The 27,338-nt window shown below is 49.0% G+C and overlaps 1 protein-coding gene across 1 annotated transcript; it reads left to right on the top strand.

Annotated features, from left to right (window-relative positions):
- On the top strand, positions 1 to 27,338 carry MLPH (melanophilin; the record flags this gene model as incomplete). The annotated part of the gene is made up of 17 exons (XM_082484457.1): positions 1 to 110; positions 4,077 to 4,298; positions 4,523 to 4,659; positions 6,073 to 6,111; positions 7,215 to 7,309; positions 8,377 to 8,505; positions 9,872 to 10,071; positions 11,376 to 11,532; positions 16,781 to 16,864; positions 18,624 to 18,812; positions 21,824 to 22,018; positions 24,202 to 24,357; positions 24,469 to 24,561; positions 25,065 to 25,130; positions 25,308 to 25,365; positions 26,811 to 26,908; positions 27,312 to 27,338. The coding sequence occupies 17 exons, from the start codon at positions 1 to 3 to the stop codon at positions 27,336 to 27,338; spliced, it is 2,055 nt and encodes a 684-aa protein (XP_082340583.1).

Here is a 27,338-nt window from a genome sequence, read left to right as displayed (position 1 = left end):
ATGGGGAGGAAGCTGGACCTCTCCAAGCTCACCGATGAGGAGGCCAAGCACGTTTTGGAAGTCGTTCAACGGGACTTTGATCTGCGGAAAAAAGAGGAGGAACGGCTGGAGTGAGTATCTGCTCTCTGGTCCGTGAGGTTGGGTGCAAACAAGCCGTAGCAGCAGATCCCTGTACATCCTGCTGCATATGGTATTGTAGGAATAAAGCAATGCATTGAGGCTGCGGGCGAGGAGGAACAGCCAGGACCTGGCTGTGAAAATCAAACATAATGGTTAATAAATTACGTTATCAGCAGCAAGGTGATGCGTTGGGGCTGCAAAGGTGCAAACTGGCACCGTGCCATCGGTGGTGATGCATATCGATGTCACTACGGCAGTTTATGGGAACAAACATCTGGCCCCTGCTCAGGAAATGCCTTGGCGGGGCTTGACGCTGGCGTGGCTCTCACAGGGAGACTTTACCTTGGAGCAAAGAATGGGATTTGGCTCCCTTGCTTTTGTTTCAGTGGTTCAGCGGGTGCTGGAAGTCTGCAGACTCCTGAAGGATCCTGGAAAAATAACTGAGAGGAGTAGTAAACCTGCTGTAGTCGCCTTAAATATGCTATACGGGGGGCCATGCTGTCCTGGGAAAGTTTTAGGGAGCCACAGATTGAAAATCACTGTAGCAGCAAATGGATGTATCTTCTAAGTCCTTATAAACAGGACATTTGACAAAAGCGCTGTTTAAAAAATGTTCAGACAGATTAGATTAAATTTTGAGCATCATAAATTGTGGGATTTTAGGCCTTGTTCGTTAACTACGTCAAGCATTGAACTTAATAACTTCTTAACTTGATTCCAAGAGGCTACAGTGTCCCTGTTCAGGGTCTGGCCAAGTTCTCCTTATTATCCCGACAGGATGGGCATGCTCCCAGAATGGTTCGGACAGTGCTGCGCTCCCACTGAGCCCTTGTACCCTCCTAGCTCTGAATTTTGTGAGCCAGGGCTGGTGCTGATGGCGCACTAATGCCCCGGGACCAGGAGCTCATTAGTTCCTCTATCAGATCTAAAGGCAAAGGTGAGGGGTGGAAGTCATCCTTCTTCATTTGGGGTATCTGCATCTGAGCTGTTGAAGCATCCCCCAAAAGCTTGCCATCGTGGGTTTCTATGCGAGGCTGTGGGAGCCTCTCAGTTTACACCATTAGTCACGAGAAGCTCTCAGTCTTATATTTTTGAACCTCTGGATTATTTTTTTGCCTAAGAAAAAACAGCCTGTGTGGGAGGCAGAGATAATTCAGTATCATAACTACTGCCTTCCTCTGCTGGTAGCTCTGAAGCGCAGGATGGAGATCAGAGAAGGGTGTTTAAAAAAATTATCACCCTGGAAAGGGTGAATGTCTCCCTTGTGGTGGATCTGAGCTCTGCCTGGAGGAAGGAAGCGGGGAGCCACGTTGCTGTGCCCTGCAGCAAAGAAGTGGGCGAGGTGAATTCCTGACCTTGGCGCCAGACTGGCTTGTCTGGGTCCACTGTGATGCCCAGGAGGCTCCCAGATTGAGTGCCATGGTATGGGAGGTGCAAAACAGGGGGAAGGTCTCAGGATGCTTCTACCCTGGCTGCTGTCTCCATAAGCAGCTTTCCCTCTGTCCCAGCAGTCATGCCTTTTTTTTAAATTTTGTTGTTTAATCCTGCCCCGTGGAGGGCTGGCCTTAACCCAGCGGTGCCTGGCACTGCCCGAGTCTCAGGGGTAGAGCATGATACGTGGACCAAGGCTTGGTTGCCTCTCTCTGCAGGCTCAGTTAAGGCCATATATCAGATATTTCTGTAATACCTGGCATAGACCAGACCACCAGTCTGGGAAAGTCTGCCACGCTCCTGCATGCTGGACACGGAGCTACATGAGCATTTTCTGCCTATAACAAGCTGGGACATGACTCGAGGTTATGGGAGACCCTGCATCCATTCACCCTGTGCTCTGACCATCCTCTTTTGCTTTTCTATTCATTTGTTTTTCTATTCACTGGGCTTGTCTCAACCTGCAAGCCTTGAAGAAATGTTCCCCCCAAGCTTGGTCTTTTTCTTCCCTTTCTGCTGCTTCTCTGCATTTTCTTTGTGGCAGAAGCTATTTGCCAACAATGGACAAAGGCTTCAGCTGGCCAGAAACTGCACAACCATGCGAGGGTAATTAATGCATTGCCCAAGAAATTACATAATGGCCACTTTCTGGGGGCTCTCCTTGCTTCCTTACATAAACACCCCTGCCAGCAACCCCATTTTTGGGGGCCGGCTCCCTGCATCTCTCCTGGAGTTCAGTTGGACCAAACCCACTGCAGTTTGTCATCCCACCACCACTGATTTATTCTGCCATGAACAGAGTGGGGAAAGGGCTGGCTTGTGCTCATGCCAGCAAGAGGAGACAAGAGGCATGTGGTTCCTGCAGGTTTTAAACTGGTTTGGCTGAGACTTGTCCTTCCTTCAGCAGGTCTTGCGGGCAAGGGAGGGGAGGTGAAGGAATCTGACCACTCTCTGGGAACCAGAAAAAGCAGTCCCATGAAAGATCAGATCCTGCTGGAAACAGCCTTAGCACAGGAGTGGAAAAGGAGCACTGAGCCCAACCCAAGGATTTTCTCTTTGGGGGTTTGTTTTCAGTAGCCACATATAAATTTACTGCTGAACGTTTGCACTAGGACATTAGAAAGACTGCTAGGATGGTTGAATAGCTGAATATAAAACATAGGTGCCCAGTTGAGTCTTTGTACCGATTTTTACATGTGCCAGATCCTCGGTTAATGCAAGTTTGTGTCGCTCCAGTGTAAGAGCGAGTGCGGCCTCATGTGCTAGCAGCAAGCTGGTAACAGAAGTCTCCTGCCAAAAAAAAAAAACCAAGAGCTGATCCCTAATGTGCAAACTGATTTGGTTAAACAGAGATTAGCTTGATTTACTTTCATGTCATTCCCACCACCAGCCACATCACTGCTCCCATGGATGTCCTAGTACCACACTGCCACGCCAGCAAGGCTCCTGCTGCGGTCACCCTGGTGTCAGCCCATCTCCCTGGTGGCTAGGGGGCACCAGAAGCATCACCAGAAGCTTCGTGATCCACATTGTGTTCCTGAAGCAGCCTCCAAACCCGATTACTTGAGATTTTTTGGCCCAGGTTGACTTCTGCTCTGGAAAATGCAGCTTCCTAACCCTGCCTAGACAGAAAACAACCTTCTAGGACCTTACCTACAAGTCAAACATTGCCTCTGAGCCATAGCCCAAAAGGCAAACATACCTGAGGTAGTGTGTAGCACGGGGAACAAACAAAAAGCCTTTAGGTAGCTCAGCAGGCCCCCGCCAGCTTGGCAGGTGTTTTGGCTGTCCCTGGCTGTCACCGGGGGTTCGGCCTCACACAGGCACCTTCCTGTGTGGGAACCTGCTCTAACAGCCAGGTCTGGATAGCAAAGGAAGCCTGTAGTGATGGGCTGCCAGAAGAAGGTGCTCTTGGAAAGCACTCGTGTTGGCCGCACTTTCATGGAACCCTTGTGATCATTTCCTCCAGCTGCTGTCCTCTGAATAGCCTCGTTGCACATCACTTCTCAATACGAGTCTGCTGAATTTAGCACTGAAGGACTAGACCAAAGCCCCTTTTAATCCTTTTTACTTTGATTGCTTTTTTTTTTTTAAACTGAGAATTCCAGAAAGCTTTTAATTCCCAGCTGGACTTCAGGCTCAGAGATCGTATTGGGTTGGGATGCAGATCAGACTTCAAGAGTCACTCCCTTAAGGTTCCTGGGACTTATGATCAATACCCTGTGAATTAAATGGGACAGGTTTTGGCACAACCAAATCTAATCCTAAATTTAATGGTGGCAGATACTAGTGTACAGTAAACCTGCACTGAATCTGGAGCCGCTTTCTTTGCTCAGTTCATTTAACTTGTGATATGTTATTTATTAGATTTGGCCTACAGCTGCTTCCACAAACTGAGAGACTCTGTATCTTCCCTAGAAAATTGTTCCTAAAATGATGGAAGCGTGATGGGGTTTGCCACACGAGAGTTTGCAGTGAAATGCTAACAAACCCAAGTTTCTGTGTTTTGGGGATGTTTTCTGCAGGGAGCTGAAATGCAAGATTGACCAGGAGAGCAGCAAGAGAGAGTTTCTGACGAATCAGTCCCACCTCAATGAAACCCACTGCGTCCACTGCCTCCAGCCCTTCAAATTCCTGCTGAACAGCAAGCGCCAGTGCCTGGACTGTCACTTCTACACCTGCAAGAACTGCAGCCGCTACAACAAGAAGGAGCAAGGCTGGGTCTGTGATCCCTGCCGACTCTCCAGGTACCGCTCCTGCGATGGAGGGCGAGGGGTAAGGCGAGCCTTGGGGCTCAGGCTCAAGAAGAGCCACCCAAACTCAACATCCCTGTACGCTGGTTAGAAACCAATTATGCTGGTTAGAAAACAGGCTGTGTTTTTGTTAAGAGACGGTTTTTGCGTGAGGGTCCAGTCACGACGAACCTGGCTGGACTGGCTGACGTGTGTATGTGCATCCTCTCTTTGGCCAGGATCGTGAAGATTGGTTCTCTGGAATGGTACTACGAACATGTGAGATCCCGTTTTAAGAGGTTCGGAAGTGCCAAAGTGCTGCAGTCCCTCTACGGCAGGCTTCAGCCGGGGCAAGCGGTGAACTCCACATTTCTAGGTGAGCAGGAGTGCTGGGGTTTCTCCTGCCCTGCTGTGCACAGGGTGTGCAGGACCGTGGTGGGATGTGCACCAAGGGAGGAACATCAGCATTGATGCTGCTCTGAGTGCCATGTGGTTTCGAGACTGTGCAAAACATTTTGGGGAGGAAGTGGAAGTTCAAAACGGTGTATTCATACTGGGAGCAGCAGAGCAGATGTTCTTGGTGGACTTTTTTTCCTCTGTTAAGGTTTAAGGTTTTACCACACACTTGAGAATATCTCGTGTTTAGTTTTAAAAGTCTCATGTCCTGCAGTCTGTAAGTATGTAAGAGCTACAGCTCTTGTTTTTCTTTCTTTTGGCTCTTTTCGTCACAGGGGAGAAGTTGTGAAATTAACCCAAGTTTAACCTGCAGGTCCAAAACATCCAGCTGGCTGGATAAAGCCAGCACTCATTTTTCCCATGATCTAATGATTTTTACAGCCAATCTGATGATCCTCTGGCACTGACAAAACTGTATCAAAATTAGTGAGTTAGCTGTCATCATAGGTATGTTCTTCAGAGTTTATGGATCTTTGGTATTTCTGAGACTGGTCCAATAGTCCATAAATACATGCTGAAAGCTGTTAATACAGTATTATTTACTGGGTAGCTGCTAGCTGGCACCCATACAGCTCCTGCAGTGCTTTGCCTATTGCCTCGGAAAATCAATGTGGGCTTTATTCCCATCTCGAGGAGCCACAGAAAAGTTTGCACAAATACCATAGCCATGAGCTGATTCAACTGGTCCAATCATTCTTTTATCCAGACCACTCATGGCAGAAATATCAGAAATAGTGTGGAGAGTAGTGGCACTGAATATAAAATTAATGGACCAAGGGACAATTTAGGCAGCATTCAGTCTGAAAATGCATCGGACCACACAGAAAGGACAATCCAAGAGAAAACCAAACCAAGCGTGAGAATAACAGTGCTTTAGGCTTCTTTAAATTGAGATTCTGATCTCTTTTTCAAAAAGAGATGATTTTGTTGTTATTACTTCATTAACACCAGTGAATTGGCTTGACCCTTGAGCAAGCAAGAATCTCCTCCTAGGACATATATCTGGTTGCAGGAGGTACAGCAGAATGACGTGAGACCATTGCATTTTGCGTGGCCATCTGCTGTTGTCTGTGCCATCCTCTGCTGCTGCGCTCCCAGGAGTGTGGCATCAGGACTGTGGAAGCGGTGGCAATAAGCTCTTTGACTTTTAAAAGTCAAGTCCCATCTCTAAGTGCCTGGTTTGTTCTCTCTAAAGAGCCTTTTCAATGATTGTGCCTTGTGATGGCTAGAGAATGAGAACTCCAGTTAACCATAGCTCTGAGGCTTGTTCTCTGTGAGGTACCTGGAGAAAATGTGCTTGCTTATTTTTCCCACTATTTTTCTTTTCATTTAGGTCTTCATGACAGAGTTTACAGCCTGCCAGACATTAACAGTAAGTAAAAAAGAGAATTGCAGAATGCATCTTGCAGTTCAAGAGAGGTTTCCAATGTCTTTTTCTCTTCACACCCCCTGGCTATGGGCACTCCAGCATGATTTGGTGTGGCTGCACCAGGGAGGACATCTCTCCACTGCAGTGGAGGTGGACTGTAACGCTCATCTCTTGCACTGTGGTATGCCTGGGGTCTCCAAGGGTAGGCTTGGATACAACAGGACTCTTAGTTACATGTTCAACTTGAAGCTTGCAAATGCTCATCATCTCAGTGCACCTACACCATACGCTTAAAGCTGGGCATATTCTCACAGAACCCACTGAATCCAGGACTTCAGGTTGTGTTACTTAGGACCCCTTGCAGGAAGGATTCACTGCACCTCATTTTACCTACCTTGACTTCGGACTCAGTCTGGCATTTGTGCTGTTCCCAGTGTACCACTGGGCTTGGCAGGGATCTAGGCACAGAGATGGAGACCCAGAAAGGAATGGGTCACTGATAGATAGTGGAACTGGCTGTGTAGCAGAGGCAGAGCCATGTTGGGCTGAGCTGTAGTGCCTTCAGACACTGGAGTCACCCAGGTAGACCTCGGGGTGCTTTCTGTGGTGCAGGTGTCCTTCATCTTCCTGCAGTGGTCACTTCTACATCTGTGGTGCTGCGCAGCTGGAAGGGGAAGCAATGAGAGGCCAGCCAAGCTTTTGCAAGATCAAGTGCTAAGAGTGGGTGTCTGCAGTGCTGCCTGGGAACTGCACCCCAAAGAGCTTCTACCCTACAGTGTTCACTTTGTGCCAACTGCAGCACTGGGTTACCTTAAGATGCTCCTGTCTGTTTCCCATCTGTTGACCACTTCCCTTTACTTGTGCAACCTACTGACCACAGAGTAGTGCGCAAAAAAAAAAAAAAAAAAAAAAAAAATTAAAAAAAAGAAAGGAAAAAAAAAGTGGGAGGCATTTCTAATCTTCTAATCTGGACCTTTTCACCCCATATAAGAAGCACAGCCTCACCTACAGGTGTACTGGTGTGACCACCGTGGTGGGGACTTACCTCCGCCAAGAACAGGGTACAGGAGCTGCCCATACACAGCATGCCATTGTCTCCCCTCTAGGTGAATGCCAGCTCCTCACTAGCGGTGGCATTGAGCACGACAGCGATGACGAAGATGATGTCCTTCGTGGAGCTGAAGCAGAGTGCTACAGCAGAGTAAGCATTTTGTTCTGGGTTCCCTCCTGCCTCACTCTGTGCCCTCAGCTGCTGCTGGCCTGCCTTGGGTGGTGGTGGCGGTGATGGTGGTGGTTTTCTGTGCCACATTCAAAAGGGGGCCTTTCTCTTTGTTTTCCTTCTCTAAGTCCCTTTCCCAGTTCACATAGAAACAACCAAACCAGTAAAATCACAGATACTTGCCCTCTGGAAAAAAAGACCCGCTCCTGACAGTACAGAAGTCCCTAATTAATAAAAAAGTCCTGGCTCCTACCCATGTATGAGAACCCACCTGTTTTTTTTTACCAGAAGAATAGATATGTGGTAGAGTAGCGAAGCACAGCTGGGTTCATTGATTTATCTCCTATTTGTTTTTTTTTTTTTGTCTGGGACTGTGTGTATGGATTGACATGCAGATTTAGAAGCCTAATAGGAAGTGTATTTGTCCTTGAAGCATCTGTGAAATCTGACGGTGTGTTTGAAATGCTGGTATGGTTACTTACATGCTGTTACACACATACCATCTCAGGCTGCAGCTACAGGTATGTGCGGCATTTCACACGCTTGGTAATTCATTTTGGTCTGCTTCTGAAGTCTTAGAGGCTTGTCCAAGCTGCTCCTGCCCCAAGGCAGATGATGACCTCCCAAATATCTAGTGAGATCTGCACACAGCATCCCTTCTCTGAAGATGGGAAGGTGCCTCAGGACTCAAAAGCATCTTCTGGATCTCCCTCTGAGCTGTAACCTGGCTCAGCTTTCCCATAGTGCCTTTATAAACCAGAAGAAAGCTTCTCACTGTCTGCTCATGGCCACAGTCCTGATCCAGAGACTGTGGAAATCAGGAACCCACTCTTCCTTGACTACAGCATAAGCACACACTGTCCTATATACCTGACTCCATGCAAGCAGGACGTTGGACTCAAATTTTCTCTGCAAATAGCAGGAGCCTTGCTTTAGGCTGTGCAGACTCAGGCAAACTAAGGAGACAAGGGCCCTCCCTCCCCCTTTCTTCAAGGTCAACTGTGTTTTATGGTGAATTTTCCTTTCTTGCACTTCCTACGCTGACTAAGATGCGCAAGACAAAGCGCCTGCTGTCTGTCCATCCCTTTGATTTTGAACTGGACTCAGAGTACTCTGCTCAGTCTCGCCGCCAGTCTGTGCAGCTCTCTCCAGCAGCCAGCAGCCCGGATGCTTTCCAGGTATTGGGAGAGTGCTGGGGGGTACCTTTCCTCTCTTCTTCCTCCTTGTTACCTCTGCTACCTTCAGCTGGTGTTGAGATATGATGGTGCTGATCCTCGATCCCCATAACCCTGCTTGCTATCTCTTTCCCTATTTCAAGTCCTTTGCCTTGTGGTGAGTCAAAAGTAGGACTGAAATGAGGATGAGTGGTGAAATGAGGTAGCAAGAGGCTCTCTGCAGACAACAGTTTTCTTATGTTGCCCCAAGGCTCTGGGACACCCTAATTTCCAGCGAGCATTTGGAGGTTCAATACTCAAGTGGCAAAATGAAACCAGACTCCTCTCCCATCATCCCATCCAGATTGCGGCTGGTTTTGCCATGTGGTGGCACTGGGGATGTAATTAGTCAGGGACACACTACCCTTCTGAGATTGAGAAGATGAATCCTGCAGAGCCAGCATGACTGCAGGGATAGCACCTGAGGGGTGGGGGTCCCCATCAATCAGAGGGGAGAGCACAGGGGGAACAAAACCCGCATGAACACTGGTTATTTCTGTATAGGAAACTATGTATGTCATAGTGTCCGGAGCTCCTGACCAGGAACAGAACCCCCAGGCAGCTCTAGCACCAGTGACTGCAGTGAGCTGCTCCTTGTGATCCCAGCAAGGACTTGGGGTCAACCATCCCCAGCTTCCAGCTCCAGGGAGCAATGCAGACGGGGCTGCCCTGGATGTGGCAAAAGGTCTTCCAGCCTGACATGCTTCAGATCAAGCTTTTTGGGCTGCTCCTGTTTGTCTTTCCTGTTGAAATTTCACTTTAAATAAATTAAGCAACTTTAAACTTTAAACTGTACCCCCGGGTAGAACTAGGGGGGCTGAGATGTGTAGCAAAGGCTTTAAAAAAAAAAGAAAATTCACATCATTACATGTAAATTGATAAGAATTTGGGGCTCACCCAAGCAGATTCATTCTTTTGATATCTAAGCCCGTCATTATGCAGGAGAATTTGACGTGAGCCTAGGGAAGGCTGGCCTCTGCCGAATTAGATTTATCAGTTGCAGATTATCTGAGGGGCAGAAGGTGGCTACTGTTTGAATAAGCGACAGGGTACGGTGTTTTAAAAGACTAGAGCTTTATGGGGCCTAGCTGCAGGGACTTTGTGCCTAGTTCATGTAAAAATTCACAGTGCCCCCTGGCAGTGATGAGAAGTATTGCCCAGGGTTCATGAGCAAAATAAATAAGCCTTTAAAATGGATTATTAGGAACTGGCATTACAAAAGGTCAATCCACGCATGTATTGGAGGATAAAGCTAGGAGCTGTTAGTGAAGATCAGGAGAGGCAGGGAGACCTTGTGGGCAACTGCTCAGCAGCAATCCTTATTTCTCAGTCCTTCACAGATTTCCCCAACTCAGCTGACGATGCCTCCCAGAAGGAGTCCAGGATCACAGAGGCAGATCTGGTCTTCCACCACATCTTGCAGGAACAGGGACCAGGTGTGAGCCCTCCGGAGCAGCACTTCAGCACAGAGGTTCGGCTCACCGTCAATTCACGGAGAAGAAGCCTGGAAAGAAACGCAAAACCTGGTAGGTGTCTCTGGCCAGGTTCCTCTTGTATCTTCGGGAAAAGTGGCTGGAAGACTTTGACCAATATGAAAATGCCTTTGATTTTTTGAACAACCTCAAAGCCACTAAAAAGCTTGAGTGTCAAGACAAAATATCCATCAGCAAAAGTGATTTTTTTTTTTTCTTATGAAGGAATCAGCTGAAGTTACTTGTTTGTAATGGGCTGGTCTTGTTCCCAACAAACTGAATTCTCAAAGCCAGAGGGGTTCTTCGTAAGGTGTCCATCCCTTTCGTATCTGGAGGTCTTGTCCAGGGTAGAAACTAGATACAATCAAATGACACTACTAGAAACAACATGATGTGTTTCCTCCTGCAGGCAGTGACGGATGAGTTGAACTCCTTGCCAAAGGATTGTGTGGGTGCAGAAAGCTTGCAGTATTAAAGGGACTTGAACCGGAGTAAGACTGGGCAAAAACTGGAGGCAAGCACTAGGAATTGCTTAGTAGCATCCTTATAGCTGGGCAGGGGCACCAGCAGGCTACAAGATCTGTGGTTTCGTGAGTCTATAAATACCCTAGCAAATGAGGTGTAGGATTTGCCTTTTACTACTTCTGTTTTTCCTTCTGTGATAGCAGAGCCAGGAGGCTCTGGATAGTGGCTTGTGCACATGCAGCTGTAGAATATATCCTTCTGAGTCTCCAACTGCTTGGTTGCATTTTCAGGGCACTCAGAAACGTTGGGTAAACCTTACCGTGAGCTGTTTAAATTCCCACTGGGATGACACAGCAGCAGGCCCCTCTGGCATGTTAATTCCATTTTCTCTCATTGTTTTTGTCTCATTTGAAATTCTCCTTTAAAAAGGAGACTTTATGGCCTTTTAAATGTTCCATCCTAGACTGGTACCTCTCTAGCCTGAGCTAAACATCTTCCAGCACTTGGATAATGCATGAAGGGTGGTGTCTAAACCTGGGCTCCAATAAAATTGGGAAGGCAATAGCAGTTTTAGGTGAGTGGCCTGGCTGTTTGGGGCATGCAAGAGCAAGGACAATGCTCCCTGTGCCCACCATTATCTCAGTGGTGTTGTGCAGGACCCTGATGAGCTAGCTGCTGTTGTGGCCATAGTGGATGGAGCTGCAGCCTGGCCTAGAGTAGCTATCCATAACCTCAGTCTCTCTTGCAGAAGCATCTCCTGCAAAAGGATAGAAAGTGTGATTTGGATAAGTGTCTCATTATTTGCTTGTCTTAAGGATGGGACCGATGTCTAGGAAGGAACTCAAGGGTGTGAATCTCTTGTGCCTTTGTGCTGAAGCCTTCTCTCTCCAAAGGCAGCCCCAGGAATCAGCAGTCCCAGTCCCGTTACTCTGCAGATATGGATACCTCTGATGAGGATGTGAAGGGAGCCCAGTTCCCCACCTACCCACCCCATCACACGAAACGCCGGAGCAGAGCCTCCTCCCAGGATAATGTCAGCCACTCCGGGAATCAGGTACCAAACAGCTGTTAAACTTCTTTTGAGACCAAGTCTGTGGCCAAGCTTCTCTTGCCGTAAGTGGTGCTTGTTATCTGTCAGGTGCAGGATGGTGCCATCTGGTTGAGAGGAGAAGAAAAGCAGTTACTGGGGTGCAACCACAGTAATCAGTCTCCCAGCCAGGATAGATGTGGAGCATGAGCAGAAAAGCTGGTGTGCTCTAGGTATCCACACAACCATTGCCCTTTCTGTGCAGGGGCAGTTTGGTGCCTATACTTCCCATGTACGGGTCCAAGAGTGAGCAGGGTGGATCCCAGATCTGTGTAGACTCAAGATCCCTCTTCCTCTTCAGCTCAGGAACTGAAAAAGCTGGGAGTGTAGCCATTTTGCACTGCCAGAGCAACTGTGGGATGACCTAGGAGCTGGCTCATCTAGGTGTCGCATCATGGTTGTGTGGCACCAACAAGATGAATGCCCAGGCCACGTCCTGCCCTTCATGTTGTGAGGGACCTGCCAAGGTGGTTGTGAATTGAGACCAGGGCAGAGACCTGGGAAGGTGCATTCAAGTCTCCTTCATTCATTAAGGTGAGGAACAATAGACTTTTCTCTGCACTGTTAGGATAATGCAGAAGTACTCTGTAGCCCTCTGCTCCTTCTCTCAGTTCCTCCTTCCAGTCCTTCCACTTTTACAGCTGTGGCAAAGAGAAAATCAGGCACTGGTGCTTTACTCTGCCCATGCTGCTGTCGCAGTAACAACCCTGCCTTCATTGCTGTTAATTTTCCAGCCTGTCCTTATTAATCTGCAAGTTACCTATGGTTTTCTGTGTCCCCAAAAAGGCTTTCTTCAATTGAATGCACCATTGATTTATGATCAGATCAAGGTTTGGAGAGGGATATTTAACAAGCATCAAGATCCTTTTCTTCCTTTGTAGTGTATAGTGTTCTTGCCCTGGTAGGACTGGGTCGAGATGACCTGTCATGTATGTCTCCTGAATGATGTTAATAGGGGGACAGTCTAGCGAAGGGTGTCAAAAAGGCTGCAAGCTTGTGTTTTAATTGTCAAGCAAGGACCTGCTGTTCCTGATGCCACCTTTGCAAATGGTGGGTGGTGGGAACAGTAAAAAGCATCCATCAGACCTCTCAAGCTGCAAAATTCACGGTGATGTTTGACTACACAGACACACAGGGAGAGCCCGCTGCTTGTTTCTGCTCACAGCTGGTAATTCTGCACATCCTGGACCTCTTTGGGTAATCATTGAGGGGATTTGTAACCAGAACCATCCCTCTGCACCACACTTCATGTGCCTGTGTAGGGAAACCTTCCTTTTGCCTTTTATATCTCTCAGCACATTTTAATTAGTAAATGCCATTCCTTTTTCAGTCAGCAGTAAATGGAAGAACCCTGGACTGGTTATCCTTAATGAGGCCACGGTACGTTAGGCATGAAATGTGCACTGTGCTTTGCAGTGGGGAAATGGGACCAAATTCCCACCAATGCTTCAGATGACTTCCTTCATCAGCCAGGCAAGCTCTCGCTTCAGGGCAGTCCAGCATGCCTTGCGGTTTGCTCCATCACACCAGTATGAAGGCTGCTGTGGAGCCTTGTCACTCTAATGGTTACGAGACATATTCTCACTCCCAATTTAACCCCATTTGCTCTTATGCCAACATTGTTCATTAGGTTAAATAGCTCTTCATCCTTCCTGCCCTTTGTGCTGCTGATGGGTTTACAGCTAGCAACCACCCTCCTGCAGAGCCTTCTCCTCAACCAGCAGGAAGAGACCCAGCTCTCTGCTGGACCATTAACTTCAGAATGATGCACGTGTGCAACATTGTCGCTGTTGGCCAAGGAGAGGCCAGGTACAAGTCCAAAGAAGGTAGAAGGCAAGAATCATAGAATCATAGAATGGTTTAGGTTGGAAGGGACCTTGAAGATCATCAAGTTCCAACTCCCCTGCCATAGGCAGGGACACCTCCCACTAGACCAGGTTGCCCAAGGCCACATCCAGCCTGGCCTTAAACACCTCCAGGGATGGGGCCTCAACAACTTCTCTGGGCAAACTGTTCCAGTGCCTTACCACCCTCAAAGTGAAAAGTTTCTTCCTAATGTTTAATCTAAACCTGCCCTCTTCCAGTTTAAGACCATTCCCCCTTGTCTTATCACTACATGCCCTAGTAAAAAGTCCTTCCCCAGCTCTCCTGTAGGCCCCCTTTAGGTACTGGAAGGCTGCAATAAGATGTCCCCAGAGCCTTCTCTTCTCCAGGATGAACAGCCCCAACTCTTTCAGCCTCTCCTCATAGGAGAGGTGCTCCAGCCCTTAGATCATCCTCGTGGCCCTCCTCTGGACCCACTTCAGTGCTAGCCAACTCTGTTGTATTGGCAGAGCTGGAAGAGTTTCAGAACCGGCTGTTGTCCATCCTCTCATCCTGAGGTTGGAGGAGATGGAGGGGCTGAGGCTGGTAGGAGGGCAAAGGATTTGGGACCGTGAGCAGCAAAGTCTTGTCCTGACCAGCAAAGCGATGGCTCTTGAGCTGCTTACAGGAACTTCCAGGGTATGTCATGTAGCCATCATCAGGGCTTCTGGGGTATCCCAGCCCCTCATGGATCATCCCAGGGCACAGCAAGGATGGCTGAGTACGACTGGTCACCCTGGCACTGCACTTCTCAGAGGCTGTGTCCTTTGGCGATTGAAGATGTTGGCCTGTGGGGTGTAGGGTCCAGAAACATGTTTGCTAACCCTGTTTTGAATCCCATAACCTGGCTTCTAAAGCAATGTTTTCCTGGTAGACACCTTGTTGGCATCTGAAGGTTTTAGGAGTTGGAGAGCTCAGCTCTTTGCCTTGCACCACTTTGACCCCACAGATGAAAACCCTGTTTCCTAAAACTGCCTTAGGTGCAAGTTTGTCAAAATACGTTTGATCTGAAAATCGCTTTTGCTGTAATTCTGGAGAAAATACACTGTTCAGTCCCAAACATAAGGAACAACTTTTCCAGTATAAAAAAAGTGGAGGCTGTTCCCTAGCCCTGTGACTCCAGGAGCTGAAAGTGCTAGAACAAAATTTAGAAGAAAAAAAAAAAACTCTATTAAAAAAAGCTCTTAAACCTGATGAGATATGAAAAGAAGCCCTGAATTGGTAACTGTGCAGGTCTTGGCCTTTAGGTCTTTAGAAGCCAGGTAGGAACAGGACCAAGCCACAGGGAATAGCACCAATTTATGAAGTTTCTCCACAAAAGCTGTTCTGCTGTACCTCAAGGGAGCTCAGTGATTCTGGATTCCTGAAGCTTCGATGCCATCTGGTTTCTCTTCTTTACATAAAGCTTCTGTTAGAAGTCTTGGGTATTTGAGAGGCTGGAGGCAGCACCTCTGCTAGAGTAACCTGTCTTACCTCCCCAGGAGCAAGTGACAGTTTACCCTAACTGATGTCCTCCTTATGGGCTGTGGTTTAAGTTTCTTCACTTTAAATGTTTTAATACAGAGCAGCATTTGCTAGCCTTTGTCTTGTGGAGAGCACTGCAGAGCAGTCCAGCCCCTGATGGGGATGCACCCTAACGGGGAGACCACCGTGCATTAAAACCAGCCTTGCTTGGGAAGAAGAACGAAACCAAGGTCTTCGCCTCCTATCCTTGTAGCCCATCAACAGTGAACTGTGCATTATGCTCTGACCTCTCTGAACCTCTGTGTTATGGTGTCACAGTGGTGCCGAGTGCTCAGCTCGTCACCATCTCTTCCTCTGAAGCTGATGGCCCATCACAGACTTCTCGTTGTCACCAGGAGCGATGCAAGAGTCAAGCCTTAAACAGTGTGGAGAAACCACTTAGAGATGGACTGGATTGCTTCCTGCCTGTGTGTTTAATGCTGCTTAAAGATGCATTCAGTTCAGGACAGTAATTACAGCACTCTGCTCTCAGAAGTGTCAGGTTTTTATATTCATCTTCCCTTAAGCAGATGCAATCTCTCCAAGCTGTTGTGAGGATCTAATTAATTAAACACCAGGAAGCACAAAAACTAAGTGAGAGGATGGAAATGTTATAAAAACAAAGCCAAGCCCTCGCATCTCTGTTAGTGCATTTACTTACTGCATTTGCTGCTCATTCCCCTTTGAATGGGAGGCAGCCACTCAGAACTGAAGTGATGTGAGAGATAGCATTTTATCTGTATAAAATGGGCAATATTTCTCATCATTTGTGTTTTATTTGTTTGGATCAAAGGAGAAAAACTTTTTTTTTTTTTAAGAAAGTAAAACGTCCATCTCTAAAAGAAAAAAAAAAGCTTCCTTTTATGTTTTCAGTGATTTAACCACAAAAGTTTGTCTTGGCTCTTGAGCATAGAAAGCAACTTCTCTTTTATATTCCCTTCCCTTCCCTTCCCTTCCCTTCCCTTCCCTTCCCTTCCCTTCCCTTCCCTTCCCTTCCCTTCCCTTCCCTTCCCTTCCCTTCCCTTCCCTTCCCTTCCCTTCCCTTCCCTTCCCTTCCCTTCCCTTCCCTTCCCTTCCCTTCCCTTCCCTTCCCTTCCCTTCCCTTCCCTTCCCTTCCCTTCCCTTCCCTTCCCTTCCCTTCCCTTCCCTTCCCTTCCCTTCCCTTCCCTTCCCTTCCCTTCCCTTCCCTTCCCTTCCCTTCCCTTTTTCAGTTGGAAGTAAGGGAGAAAGGAGGGGCAAGCATCTAGGCAAATCAGTGCATGGAGAAGTCAGAAAATTTCAAAGTGTGTTGTGGAAAAGACTCAATTTTAGTTTTCCTATCTGGACTTTTTAATGGGAAATTCTTCCTTTCTTCCCTCTTCCTTTCCAGTGCTGTATTAGCAGGGGGGGCGATGGGGCAGTAGCTGCTTGCAAAACATGTTAGTAGTGAGAGAATACTGCTGCTGACTTGAATTTGGGACAGCATGTGAATGATGGCAAGATAGATGGCTTTGTTACAGCCTGATGCTTTTGTCTGGACAAGGGACACAACGGGTCCAGTGATGTGGTTTTATGTTCACTGCATCAAAGCTACCGATGCTGCTTTGGTGGGAATTGCGCTGTACTGAGTACTCAGCATCGCTTTGAGTTTTCCAGATTCAAGGAGTGGCCGTGCACCCCCTGGAGCTCTTCAGGGTATCCAGGGCCATTTTTTTTAAGACATTATTTTTTGATGTCTTTTAACCTAGCCCATGGTGGCAGTGCCTTGCTGCTTGCTTTCTTCTGGTGGTTGCACTGTTTTCTCACTGCCCTGGCAGCGGTGGCTGGTCTGTTCTCTACTCCTTTTCTCTTTCTTTCTCCTTTTCTCTAGATTCATGAGCTCAGCAAACGCATGTCAGCAATTGAACGCATGCTGAACCGCTTGGAGGAAAAAATCCTGGTGCGCTCTGATGAGGTAACCAGGCAAAGCCGGGCACCCTTTCTGCAGGGAGAGAGCATGGGCTGTGCTGGTCCCTTCCCTTTGTCATTGGAGGGGCTGCTCTGAAACAGCCAGCATTGCAGGCAGAAAGCCAGCTAGACAAAATGACTCAGGTTTTTAGATTTTAATCCTCCGTTTTGGCCTTGGAGGCTCTTCTCTAGTTTCAGGTGATGGCGTGCTTTCGAAAACAGTGCTTAGCAGGACAGAAACAGAAACAAGTTTCACCCGTGCATATGGGCCCTCGTGCAAGCTAGTGCCTTCCTTGCCCCTTCTGCGCAAGGAATATTGTGTTCCAATTTAATATTCTATGAAAAGCTAATTTCAAGAGTATTTTTAAGAGGGTGTTGGTACATCTGCAGAACTGTGACGGCTCATTTGAAATCATGGGACAATCAATTAGTACCTATGGGGAAATGATCTGGTTATTGTGAATATGAGATCTGAGTCAAGAGGGATTTCTGTCTCTCTTTTGAGTTGCCCTTGTCTTACCATGCCATCAAGCTTGGAAGAAAACAGCTAAATTAAGTTAGAGATGGACAGCAATGTAGAATCTGTGAATACTTAGGTCGCTTAACATTGATTTGGGGTTTCTAATTTTAGACTAGGTAACCTTCTTTTCCTTCATGTGAACCCATCAACATGAGCTGCTCTGGCGGCTGATGGCTTGGTAGAATGGACAGTGATAATTACAGAGAAGTCCCTTAGGCGTAGATGAAACAATGCAATTTCTTCTTTTTTCTAAAATTTGTAATGGGGATGGCCATGTTTGTAATCATTCAGTGTTTCTGTCAGTAAATCTGACCAAGGGAGTAGGAGATGTGCACGTTTGCAGGTTCCCATGCTTTATTCTTATGGTTAGGGCAGATCAGAGTAGAGGCAACGGGTCTAAACTGCTGCGGGACAGGCTGAGGTTAACTATTAAGCAAAGTTTTCTAGCAGAAAGGATAACAGAGCCCGGGAATAGGTTGCCTGGGAGAAAGATTGCCTGCTGCGGATGCCATTGTTCAAGGTTGTGAAGAACAGCTTAGACAAAAACCCATAAGGTATGACACAAATAATTGTATTCCCTTCTTAACACAAGGGACAGTGAGTTCAGTAACTTCTGGGGATCCCTTCCAGCACCTGGGAGTTTAAAGGATGCTTCTCCAGGTAACATGAATTGTACCTAATAAGAGGGCCAGGTGGAAATATGCCATCTATCCTACAGGAAAATTTGTTGCATGTTTTCTCATCGCAAGGAAGATTACCTAGACGCTACGAAAGCTACCTTGAGGAGCGGTAGTTCATGAGGCTGCTTCCCTTAGCCTGATGGACTGTGTCTTTGGGTTGCTGTGAATTCTGCTCTCAGAGCCACTGTGGTTCTTAATGAAAATGCAGTGATTTTTGGCCCCAAATCTCTGATGCACACTTTTTTAAGGAGGGGGAAAACACAATTTCCCACAGGGAAAAACAAAGAAATTCTGCATGTGGGGAAAATGGATGGCAGATTCTTTAGATCAAGAGTTTGTATTCCTCAGCATGGAGCTGGAGTGCAGCTCACTGGGCTCTGCTGCTTCTCTAGGCAGTCTGACCACCTCTTGTGAAAATGGGTGTGGAGAGGGGTCTCAATGTCCCCTTTGTGAAGTCCATCTCTGGAGCACTCCTCAAGGTCCTCCACTGGCCAGTCTTGGTTAGTGTGTCTGGACCTGTCCACCACAGGGGACTCTTACACCACTCCCTCCTTCTGCTCTTTCAGTCTCCAGCCCCAGAGCCCCAACTTGATCCCGATGCCGAGGAGGAGGAGTTGAAGAGAAAGCTGGAGGAGTTAGCCAGCAATATCAGTGACAAAGAAATCTCTTCTGAAGAAGAGGAGCATGAAGAAAAGAGAGCAAAGAAACCAGAGATTGGTTGCTCCAGTGATGACCTGGCCAGAGATGCTCGAAAGGTAATCTGCGTCCTCCCACCCATACTGTTCTCAGCTCCATCTGCAGTTCCTTCTGTGCTCAATGGCTTATAGCTTACATCATGGTAATGCATCTCTTGTTCTGTCCCACACCTCCACCTCGATGCCTCCCAGGGCTGTCTGACTCGGCTGTCTGCTTAAATGGGGTGTCAAGGGATAGGGAAGTCCCAGGATGTGGGATCTGGACCTCTCTCCTTGTAGGCTCTCCCAGTAGCCTGCAAGTCATGGAGAGGTACACAACCTCCACATCTGCTTAGAAGAGTTGTCTCAGGATCTGGATGTCATTAGGGAGAAGAGAGTCCTGGGGTAGGACAAGAGCTCAGTGATGATTTAGTACTGGCAGCCTTTATCAGACACCTGCTACAGCCTGAAATGTCTCATCCAGACCTGTCAGTGCTCCCCTGCTAAGCAAGGGACTCCCAAAATCCCTGGTCCTGCTTTCACTCTGCTAGTTCAGCACCTCCTGTACTTACAGCACTGTGCTGGCTCCTGTCCCCTACTCAGTGGTGGGTCATCCATGGGGACGTGGGTCAGGGAGAGGAGGAGGGTTCACAGCATCCATGCAGCCCTGTTCCCATCACCCCAGAGGGTCCCTCACCCCCATGGCCCAGCGCAGCTCTGATTTAGCCCCCTGCCTGCTGGGTGCATTTTGGAGATCTACTTTTCCCCCGTGTATCCCCACAGCAGGGATAGAAAGGCATTCGTTTGTGTGTGGCCTTGCAGGGGAGTCACTTCCCTGGCTGGAGAGCGAGAGCAGACAGAGGCACTGGACCGCTTCCCCCTCACCTCGCCTGACAGGTGGTAGGGCTGGGTGACAGTCCTGGGGACGAGCAGCCAATGACAGCCCAGGTGACTCAGACACACATCAAAGAAAGGGAAAACTTGTGTCTCTCCAGTTGCGTGTAGCCTCCTGAGACAGTCCATTAGCACAAAACGGAGAGGTCAGCGTTCCTTGTTGGGTCTCTAATGGCTTATTTGTTCATCTCCTCCCTTCTGCCTTGGCAATGCATGGGGTACACGTGCGTTGGCTCTGACACACCTGCATCTGGCGAGCGCGGTGAAGGGAGCAAGCGGGGGTTGTGCTGCCCCTCTCCTCTCTTGCCAAAGCTCCTTTCATCCAAGGCTGCGGAAACTTTCGTGGTGCCACGAAGCCTCTCCTTAATGTTCTTTTTGTCCTCAGCCTCACAAGGCTGCTGCTGGGCTTGGAGAGTGTGGCTGCATGTACACATTTAGTGAGTCTGCGTGGTGCCTTCAGTGAGTCTGTCTCAGGTACAAGTCTCTGCACGGCTCTATGTAAAATGTCAGGATTAGAGCAAGCGACTGTTCCCAGGACAGCTTCCCTCATGGTTTTGGGTACCATTTGCTGTGCTCTTACTGCCATTCGATCAGCGGTGTGCTGCATCATTACCAAAAGACTCCTTTACTGCCTCCTCTTTCCTAAAAGCTGCTTTTATATGATTGTTGCAGCCAGACTTAACTACTACTCATGGGTTGAATGATGTGCATCTTCTTTGTAACCATTTCCAGCTAATTGCAGCACAGCGGATAAGTGGTAACTCACCAAGCCAAGGTAACTTAATTCCTGTGTCTGATCTGCAGCAGACAGGCTCAAACCCTGACCTGCACTGAGGAACAAGATGTTAGTGGGGTATCGGTGTAAGCATCTTGATTCTCGTAAAATGAAGCCTGGATTCTCTAGATTTGATACTTTCTTTGACCAAAACCCAGGTATGAAGCAGGGAGGATATAAGCATAGTTATTGTTTCTCAGCGGGGTCGTGCAGGCAGGTAACACAGGAGCTGTACGGCAGCTCCTAAGCAAAGAGAGACCCAGCTGGGTTGCAACAACTCAAAACCACAACCAAGCAAAACTGAACCTGAGAAGTGAAGAAAAATTTAGCCTTTTGCATTGCACTAACACTCAAAGTGTCAAATACCTTCTTGCAGTATTGAGTTAGAAATGCCTGCAGTGGTGTGTAGATGGACCACCGTTGGTTAAAGGCTTTGGTGTCTGTGTGGATTTTTTTAACAGCAACTTTCCTCATACTTAGATCAGATCCAGGGTTGGAGTGAGCATGATTCTGAGTTTGTTTTCACGTGAGTCTCCTCTCCAGACAGGAGGAAGTCTTCTCACTAGGGAACATGGCAATAAAATCCCACACTCTTAATGGAAAATGTGAAAGAACTCTGCTGTACCATGAAGGCACCATAAAAAGATAAAAATATCAGCTGGACTGAGTTAGCTGGTTCTCTGCTTGCCTGGAAATACATGCAGTTGTAAACACAACTGTTTGTCGCCAGTGCATACATCACCCCCATCTCCTTGGTTTCTAGGGAACTATCAGTTGAGAGAGAGACGATGAGTTTCTTCAATCTATTTTTACATGGGCTTAGTGCCTTATTAAGTGAAAGGCAGCACTTACAAGCGTTATTGCCATCAGTGCTCCTTGGGGTGGGAAGGGGACATTAGTCCCAAGTTCTGGCAGTGTGGCAATACAATAATTTTATGGGTTGGATTTATAATTTTTTTTTGCCACAAACTTAAGGAGTTATTTGCATCCATGCTCAGGCCTGCTGAAGTGTAAAGCAATATGCTGCAATTAGACCTTAACTGCCGAGGAACTGAGTGGCTTTCAGGTGGCCAGGTGCTGCTGCTGTCAGACAGCTCCGATGGCACCGCTTCCAGCAAGAAACACATCCCTTGATAACCTCTTTTCCAAGCCTTTTGAAATGACTTCTTTTGTCACAGCCATCCTCCAGAAAGCATGGGCTGAGATCAAAGCTCTGCTTTAGCCACGCATCCATCTCCGGTGGAGAGCCCTTCAGGAACAGCGTAAGCGCTTTAATTATCATTTCTCCATCTTTCTCCAGCTCCTGAAGGTCTGATGCCCCTTTCACCCCTGACTTGCGTTGTTTTGTACACCACGTTAAAATAACGTCCTTATTTTTTTCCCCCCTCTCACCCTCCGCTTTGGCTGTGCTGGGCATTTGCAGAGGTCATCGGCTCAGGCTTTGAGCGAAATCACAGCCAAAGTACTGAGAGCCATAAACGCCACGGAGAAAGCGGTGTGTGAGTCGTTGCATGGAGAAAGCCAGTGCAACGGCGGCTGTGCCCCCCCCGCAGGGCAGCTTCCCAGCCTGGGAGACGGGAAAGAGGTGGCCGAAGCATACCGTGAGCTTGAAGAAAACGTAAGGTTCACGAGAGCTTTCTGCAAGCAGGGAGGGCATTGGGGGGGTGGGAATTCAGAGGAAATCCCCCAAAATTTCTTGTTAGTGGGTAGTTCAGCATTAAAGGGATGGCACCACAGAAGGATTAAAGAGTCTGGTCTTGGCTGACAGTGGCCAGGGCTGTCTTACAAGGGAAATGGCACAACAGCAAGTGCAGATGCTGTGTCTTGTGGCTTCCCTTGCCTTGGTCCCCAGTTCCCTCTGGGTGAGCGCCTGGGAAAGAGGACAAGCGTGGTCCCCAGCTTGCTGTAGCATTGCTTTGCTGGACCTCAGCAGTCCTGTGCTCCAGCTGCAGTGAAAGCTTTTGTCCCACTTCTCTCCCGCACTGTGTTTCATCAAGGCTTTTACGAACGAGGATAACGTGACCTATCTGTTCGCTAAGGCTGACTTGTGCCTGGGGCTGATAGGCTTGTGCAGGTGACAAGTTTACATCTAGAGCATAATCCCCTGCTGGGTTTGTGTGACTGTGTGAAGCACCGACAATTTTTTTAGCTACTGTAAACCTGTATGAATCGATTCCCCGTGGGAAATGGATTGTATCCGCAGTGCCATTTACCAAGCTGCAAAGAAACAGTTCAAAGATGGGGCAAAGAGTCGTATCTCCATCTGGGTGGTCAGGTTTCATTGTCAGAAATGTCCTGTGATGGGGAGCAGGTTTTTATAACACTCTCTGTGGCTCATCTCTCATCAGGGAAAGCTCATACATAAAAGCAGGGAGCTGCCGGGAGTAGACTGTGCCCAGAAACTGCACCACCTGGCTGTTTTCCTGCCAAATGCAGCATCCCCGGGAAAGAGGGGTGGCTGGATGAAGGTTTTGAGGTTCCCCCTCTCCCAGGAGAGGGGATGGGACTGGGAAGGATGCGAACTTCAGGCTTAGTGCTGCTGCCGTCAGCAGTGGGGCAGGGGCGAGGCAGTGGGTAGATGATGGCCCCGGGAGCTGCGTGCTCATCCTGCTGTTCCCTCCGGGGCCCTGGCTGAGTCACAGCTGGCTCACCGCTCTGCTCTCTGAGGGATGCCACCAGCCTCAGAGGGCACTGGGAGAGTTTGACAGCCCAACAACAAATTGCGTCCCTGTGACTCACAGGTTGAGTGGCTTCATGGATAGCACCCGCAAATGTTTGCAGTCAGTTACAGCCTTGGGGTTTGCACTGCGATCAGTAGGACTTACGGGATGGTGGGGCTTGTTGCTGTGATTTGGGTGTATGCTCGGTACTTCAGTGCATGCAGGGGGCTCATGCCAGGCAGCTTCATGCAATATCCAGCCCAGGAAAAGTGGTGAGAGCTGGAGAAGCCAGAATTGCATTAGTAGTACCAAGATTTGGGGATCATTCAGCAAAACAGTGGCCACAACCCATCTGATCACCTTATGTGATTGCATACCAACATCGCAAATTGCCTTGCTTGGACTCACATCCTTGTAGTAGCCCAGGAGGAGGCAACTGACAGTAAACCCAGTGGTTTTATTGGGGTAGGTGCTTTTATACTTCTTATCTAGATGGCAAAAGTAACCTGTTGCTTCCCATAGCTACCGTGCATCCCCAGTCAGCACTTCCATGTTCACTCCACTGCTGCACTGGGCTCCATTTGCACAAGTGTTTGCTGGAACTCTCGGCTGGGATCATTCCTGTGTATCCAGAGCAGTTCCTGGACAAAGCTGCCTTTTGCAGGGGTCATGTTGGTTAACTGCCCAGGGCCAAATTCCCAAATCCTGACCCTACTCCCAGGCAACCCAGCAACACAGACTGAGCAGATTTGGCGGGTCAGTCTATCTCCTTCCCAGCTTGCTGCCTCCACGGGACACGGCAGCCTGCAGTTGTTTGCAGGTACCTGCCTCCCCTCTGAGCACACGGCACGAAGCTGCCGATGCTACTCAAGCAGGTCACTGAGTTTTGGTCCTTCCTGTGTTCTCATTGAGCCTTTTGCCACTTCACCCCACTGGTAATTGCTCTCAAAAAGCCTGGGGAAGGGAGGAAATGAGACGAAAAGCCCTGTCAGAGCTGACTGGTACTGTCTGTGCTGCAAGGCAAGGCAGCAGTCATAAAATAGTGGCGGGAGCTGCTGCGTCTGGGGCTGCAGTCACACCAGGAGAGGACTCCAGGGAGATTAATTCTGCAATGTGGTTGGTTTTTTTTCTTGTGTTTCAGGTGTACCTGACTGCTGGGAAGACCTACCAGCTTGAGAAGACACTGAAGGAACTTGAGGAAGGGGCTCAGCACAGCGGCACTACTGACTCGGAGCTGTCAGAGCTGGAGGACAAAGTCGCCTCCACAGCTGCTCAGGTGCAACAGGCAGAGAGCGAGGTGAGGGCTTGGCTCTGAGAGCTGCTTTGCCCAGACCCCTGGCCAGTGATGGCAAACAAAGCTGGTGATCCTTCGGCCTCCATCTGTATGTTTTTTTTCCTCCCTCTAAAGATATCAGACATCGAATCTCGAATTGCGGCTCTGTCGGCTGCAGGGCTGACAGTGAAGTCCGTGGAAAAGGCGAGGAAGAAGTCGAGCGGGCAGGTGAGCATGGAGGACGATGGGTATGAGAGGTCCCAGCCCCAAGATACATGTGCACCCCCCGAGTCATTTCTGCTGTCCCTGGGTGCTGAGAAGGACTGCCTGGCACGCTGAGCTGTGCCCAGCTCCTTCTCTGCTGCCTGGTACTCTGCCCTAAGGCTCTAAGAGTGAATGTCTTACTGAGGATGGGGGACAATGCTGATTCCTTACATGCATCAAGGGAGGATTTTGTATTTGGGCACTGGTGCTCTTCCTGGGGCTGCCAGAAGGGCACGCAGGGCTGCTACATACATCACAGTCTGGACTCAGCTCCTGTGTTCCCATACTGATTTGCGTAATCACAATCCATCGGGCAGAGTTGCTACCATGGCAGTACACTGCCTCTTCTGCTCACCTTAGGATCAGTCCAGGTTAAACAAACGAGGTGAAAATGCAAAGAAAGGCAGACCGAGTCATCTGCCTCCTCTGCACCCCCAGAGAAACCTCTGTCCTTCCTCTGCCCGCAGGCTGCCTGCCTCCGCTCTCCAGGTCCTGCCAGCAGCAGTCCACGGGAGTCTTCAGATGACGTTAAAGTGAGTATATGTTTAAACTGTGTGGGCTAGTGTACCTTTTGGCTGTGCACGTGGCACAGTATTAAGCCTGGGGACAACCAGGGCCTCCAGGGAGCTGCTTTTGAAGTGGTGGCCTCAGAGGGGACCTCCGTCCTCCCATCCCCTTCCCTACAGCAGGCTGCTCCCCTTCTCTTGCAGGCGATGCCCGGACTTCAGGGGTTCAGGAGGAAGTTCAACAGTCCCTTCGAAATCACCAGTAAGGACCGTGGCGCTGTCGGAGGGAGGTGGAGACATGTGGGTGGATGGGCTGGGCTTTGGAGGACACTCAGTCCTCTCTCTTTCTGCATCCACTTGTGTGTCTGCATTGTGGGTCCCCTTCCCTGTGCTCGTGGCCTCCTGTTAGGACAGCCTCAGGGGAAACCTCTTCTGTGGTGGGTAACTTAGAAAGGAGGAGGCAGCTGGCAGGATTGGGGACAGTGATGGGAGAGCAGAGTTCAGGCTGAGTTGGCTCTGTCCGCCAAGAACCAGGACTTTCTCTGCAGCTTGGGCTCCTGCCACCCCAGAGTTCAGGGAGACATCTGCATTACTTCATTTGTGGCAACCTGTTGGGTGGTAGACCTCAAAGCCTTGCCTAAGACCATCATCTCTTCTGATAGCAATTTCTTCCTTGCTTGGCCATCTTGGGGAAGGTATCCTTGACCTTGTTGGGCACCTGCCTCGGCCACTGCCCTCTGGTGGCGGGCAAGAGGCCCTCCACAGCCAAGCTATGACAAATGGCAGCTTGGGAGTGCTTCAAATTAGACGTGACCTGAAACTTGGCACAGCAGCTTGTGTGGCAAGGGGCAATCACTGGAAACGTTTCATCCTGACCGGTATCAGCAAGACCCATTAGGAAATTACTTTTCTATTTCTCTCTTATCTTGCCTCATAAGCTGACAGGCAGAAAGAATGGCTCTCCTTTCAGATAATGGAAGATGAAGGGAGGGAAGGGGGAAAGAGATCATTTAATGCAGAGAAAGAATCGCATTTCCCCTGTGCGTGAAGACAATTAACAGTGCCTTTTCCCAAGGTGAGGCTGGTAGGTGGAAAGGGCCCTTCTTGTGCTGAGGAGGAATCATCTGCTCTCCTTCCTGTGAAGGGCAGGCAGATAAAGGCAGCCCAGGGGACACGTCAGCCCCGCAAGGAGATAGAGGCATGTGCAATCAGGACAGATGTCACCAAGCGAGACTAATTCCCCCTGCCTGGGCTGGGTGATAGGGTGACTTGATCTCCTGACCACCCTCCCCACATGCCAATGACTTGCAAAGCTGGACCTGCAAAGGTTCAGCTAGCGGAGGTTGATGGGAGAGAAGGAGAGATGACTTGGTAGATCAAGAGAGGGTCGAATCCTTTGGGCGTGAGAGGTCCTCACAGTCTAGGCTTTTGCTGTACTATGGAGGTTTCCAGAACAGAGGTCTTGGCAGTTGACCCCTGGCAGGCTGACCCAAGCTCACATGGTGCTCTGGAAAACATGATTAGCAGCATCTTTTGCCTGCCTGTTGTCAAAGGGCTTCCCACCACCGTCCTGGAGAGAGAAGTGCAGTCATGCAACCAAAATCACAGTAAGCGGGGGATAGTAAAACCCAAATGGCTTGGTGGGTAACTGAAACTTCTAGCAAGGTGGATGAGGACCTGCTGCCCATCTCTCTTCTTTCATGACAGGTCTTGATGACTCCTTCGACCGCAACTCTGTTTACCGTGGCTCCCTGACACAGAGAAACCCCAATGGAAAGAACAGGAAAGTGGAGCGGCTCTTTGCGGTATGAAGCCAGCTACTCGAGAGGGTGACTGGCCTGGGCTCCACATGGGACCTGACTCCCTGGGTGTGTGCAGAGACACCTGTCCCTCCCCATACTCCCATTGACCCCGTGGAGCCCCAGGCTCTCAGCGTTGGTCTCACCATGCCAGCTGATGAGGGCAGGCATATATGAGCATCACCCCCTGAGGTCTGGGATGCCCCAGAGTGGGGGGACCAAACAAGATGTACTTTTTTGAATTCCCACTGTCCACATGGCCCGTGGGATGGGGCAGGTCCTTGCTCCATGCAATGGTAGCTGGAGGGGACAGGGAGCATGCTGGCCTCGTCACCTGGGTCAGCAGAGGTAGCTCAGGGTGGTGTGGGCACATCAGTGAGCTGAGGTTTCTCCCTTTGGTGCCTTGCAGAAGCCTGTGATGACCCACCTGTCCTGA

Source organism: Vanellus vanellus, assembly GCF_965231255.1.
Source record: "Vanellus vanellus genome assembly, chromosome: 5".
Taxonomy (NCBI): Eukaryota; Metazoa; Chordata; class Aves; order Charadriiformes; family Charadriidae; genus Vanellus; species Vanellus vanellus.
This window is presented reverse-complemented; position numbering and strand designations above follow the sequence as displayed.